This window comes from Bidens hawaiensis, unplaced genomic scaffold (assembly GCF_021521415.1).
Source record: "Bidens hawaiensis isolate Kalapana, Puna unplaced genomic scaffold, B.hawaiensis_p1.1 tig00031177_1, whole genome shotgun sequence".
Lineage (NCBI taxonomy): Eukaryota > Viridiplantae > Streptophyta > Magnoliopsida > Asterales > Asteraceae > Bidens > Bidens hawaiensis.
Window position 1 is genome coordinate 24,644 of NW_027495246.1, and position 3,042 is coordinate 27,685.

Below are 3,042 nucleotides of genomic sequence, written 5' to 3' on the forward strand. Positions count from 1 at the left end.
CCCATTTCCATTCTGGTATCTCCAATGGCTGCATCTTTCCATACGGTGTCTGGTGTTCTGCTTTGACTTCCAAGTAAGTTAAGCACTTGCCGACATAATCTACTACATCGTTCTTTATACCCGGCCACCAGTAGTCTCTCTTCAGATAATGATACATCTTGGTGGATCCCGGTGAATCGAATATCTCGACTTGTGAGCTTCATCTAAGACTCGACCTCTAAGATTTCCATATCGTGGAATCAACATACGGTCAAATCTAGTTTTCACACCATGAGGGTTATCCATCAGCTTGTCTCGCTGTTTGAAGATTCTTTCTTTCTTCATTAATCATTCATCTATAAGCACCTCTGACTGTGCCTTGATTATCTCTCCGAAGAGGTCTGAGTTAATGATCAACTTATAAGATTTCACTGTTGCAATGACTTCTTCATTCTTACGTCATAAGCCTTACCGGGATGGTACTTGCTATAACAATAATAGTCCTTTATCAACTCTAACCACCTTCTCTGCCTCATGTTCAACTCTTTCTTCTCGAAAAAGTACTTAAAACTCTTAAGATCTGTATAAATAGTACACTTAGTACCATACAGATATTGTCTCCAGATCTTGAGGGCATGCACTACTGCTGCTAGCTCTAATTCAAGCGTCGGGTGGGTACCCTCATGAACTTTCAACTGTCTAGATTTATAAGCTATCACTTTTCTTCGTTGCATTAACACGCAACCTAACCCAAGATTCGAAGCATCAGTACAAACAACCAAATCCTCGTCACCATCGGGTAGGGCAAGGATTGGAGATTGTGTGAGTCTTTTCTTCAATTCTTTAAAAGCCTCCTCCTAGTCCTTACCCCAATTGAATACCACTGTCTTTCGGGTCATACCATTCAACGGTGCAGCTATCTTGGAGAAGCCTTGAATGAATCTCCTATAATAGTTGCGTATATCAGTCGAGTTTTGTGGAGTCTTCCAAATATTTATCGCCTCAATCGTAGGTGGATTCACAATAATCCCTTCAGGATTAATCACGTGACCTAGAAACTGTACCTCACGCAACCACAATGCGCATTTTGAAAACTTAGCGTACAGTTTCTCTTCCTTCAAAACCTCCAATACTTCTTTAGATGTAGCATGGTCATACTCGCTCTTTGAATAAATCAATATATCATTAATGAAAATGATAACTGACTTGTCTAACATTGGCCGACATAACCTATTCATCATATCCATAAATGCCGCGGGAGCATTCGTTAGACCGAACGACATCATGAGGAACTCATAGTGTCCATACCATGTCCGAAACACTGTCTTAGGGATGTCTGCCTCTTTCACCTTCAACTGATGATAACCTGATCTAAGGTCTATTCGTGAGAACCAACTAGCACTTTGTAATTGAGCAAACAAATCATCAATCCGTGGCAACGGACATCTGTTCTTTATCGTAAGCTTATTCAACTCACGATAGTCTATACACATCCTCATGCTTCCATCTTTCTTCTTAACAAATAATACCGACGCACCTCACGGGGAAACATTCGGCCTTATGAAGCCCTTATCAAGGATTTCTTGCTGTTGGGTCATTAATTCCTTCATTTCGGATGACGCTAAACGGTATGGTGCTTTCGCGACGGGCTGTGCTCCTGGTATTAAGTCTTTCTGGAATTCTACCTCTTGTTCCAGTGGCAACCATGGAAGGTCCTCTAGGAACACTTCTGAATAGTCGCGCAAAACAACAACATCTTTCACTTCATTCGTCTCGACCGTAGCTTTGACAACATACTCCAGGTAGGCACCGCATCCTTTCCTTATCAAACCTTCGGCTTTTGTCATCGAAATAACATTAAGCCCATAACTTTCTCTATCACTATAAACCGTCATAGTACTACCATCCAAAGATTCTAACCTTATCATTCTATTCTTGCACATTATCTGAGCCTCAAACTCAGACAGCCACTCCATGCCTAACACTACATCGAATCCTCCTAATTTCATCACATACAGGGTAACCGGGAACTCTCATCCCTTTAACTCTATCTTACCATCCTTAACCATTCTCATTATCCTAACCGAGGTCTCACTAGCGGTTTCTACTGTAAAAAGTTTCAAGCACACGACAACATTCCATTTTAGCTAACTTACTAAATGTTTTAGCTACAAAACTTCTATTTGCACATGAATTAAACAATACATGAGCATAAATACCATTTACTAGAAACGCACCTGTCACCGTATCTGGGATCTTCTTGGCCTGCTCTTGAGTCAGCATGTAGGCCCTGGTCCTTGGCCTAGACTAGTCAGCATCCTTCTTTCCACTTCCTCCGACTTCGGCACATTCCCTTGCCATAGGGCCCTTCTTACCGCATTTGTAACATGTGGGCTCAACATTGCATTCATGGGCGTAATGCCCCACCTACCCACACTTATAACAGACATATAACCCAAGCCTGCATTCCCCTCCATGAATATTCCCACACTTGTGGCACACATCAGTACTAGTACCCCACTTGCATTCACCAACGTGCATATTCCTTCAAGTCTTACACAACTTCTTCACCCACACCTTCTACTTCTTATCCCTAGGGTTCCACATATGAGTACCGGGGCGCTTAGCGGAAGCAAACCCTTCTTCTCTTTCTTATCTTCTACCACCACAACATCCACAGCCAGGTCGTCATAAACCATCTCTGCGAGATCAATGACATAGTCAAAAGTAGCAGGTTTACTAGCCCTGACTAAGGTGCAGACGTTATCTGGAAATCCTCTGATGTAGCACTTGATCCTTTTCGCTTCAGTGTTCACCAAGTCGGGAACCAACCTAGGCATGCGGTTGAATTCGGTAGTATAGTCGCGATGTGTCATCTTACCGTCCCTCAGATTAAGAAACTTCATCCCAGCCCTCTCAACTTCAGCATCAACACAGAAACGTTTCATCACCATCTCCTTCAAGTCATCCCACCCCATTCATTTAATCTTTTCTCTGGTCTTCTTTTGCTCCACAGTTTCCCACCAGAACATGGCCTCATCACCAAACGACTGGGTAGCATAA

General features: G+C 42.6%; 1 protein-coding gene across 1 annotated transcript; it reads right to left on the minus strand.

Moving 5' to 3' along the window:
* Window positions 1–1,517: 1,517 nt before the first annotated feature.
* On the minus strand, window positions 1,518–1,955 carry LOC143581782 (uncharacterized). The gene has a single exon (XM_077064479.1). It carries the CDS (start codon window positions 1,953–1,955, stop codon window positions 1,518–1,520), a length of 438 nt encoding a protein of 145 aa, XP_076920594.1.
* Window positions 1,956–3,042: the final 1,087 nt, after the last annotated feature.

Bases quoted from the DNA above. Each gene is read 5' to 3' on its own strand.
- LOC143581782 (XM_077064479.1), bottom strand. From the start codon at position 1,955: ATGGAGTGGCTGTCTGAGTTTGAGGCTCAGATAATGTGCAAGAATAGA.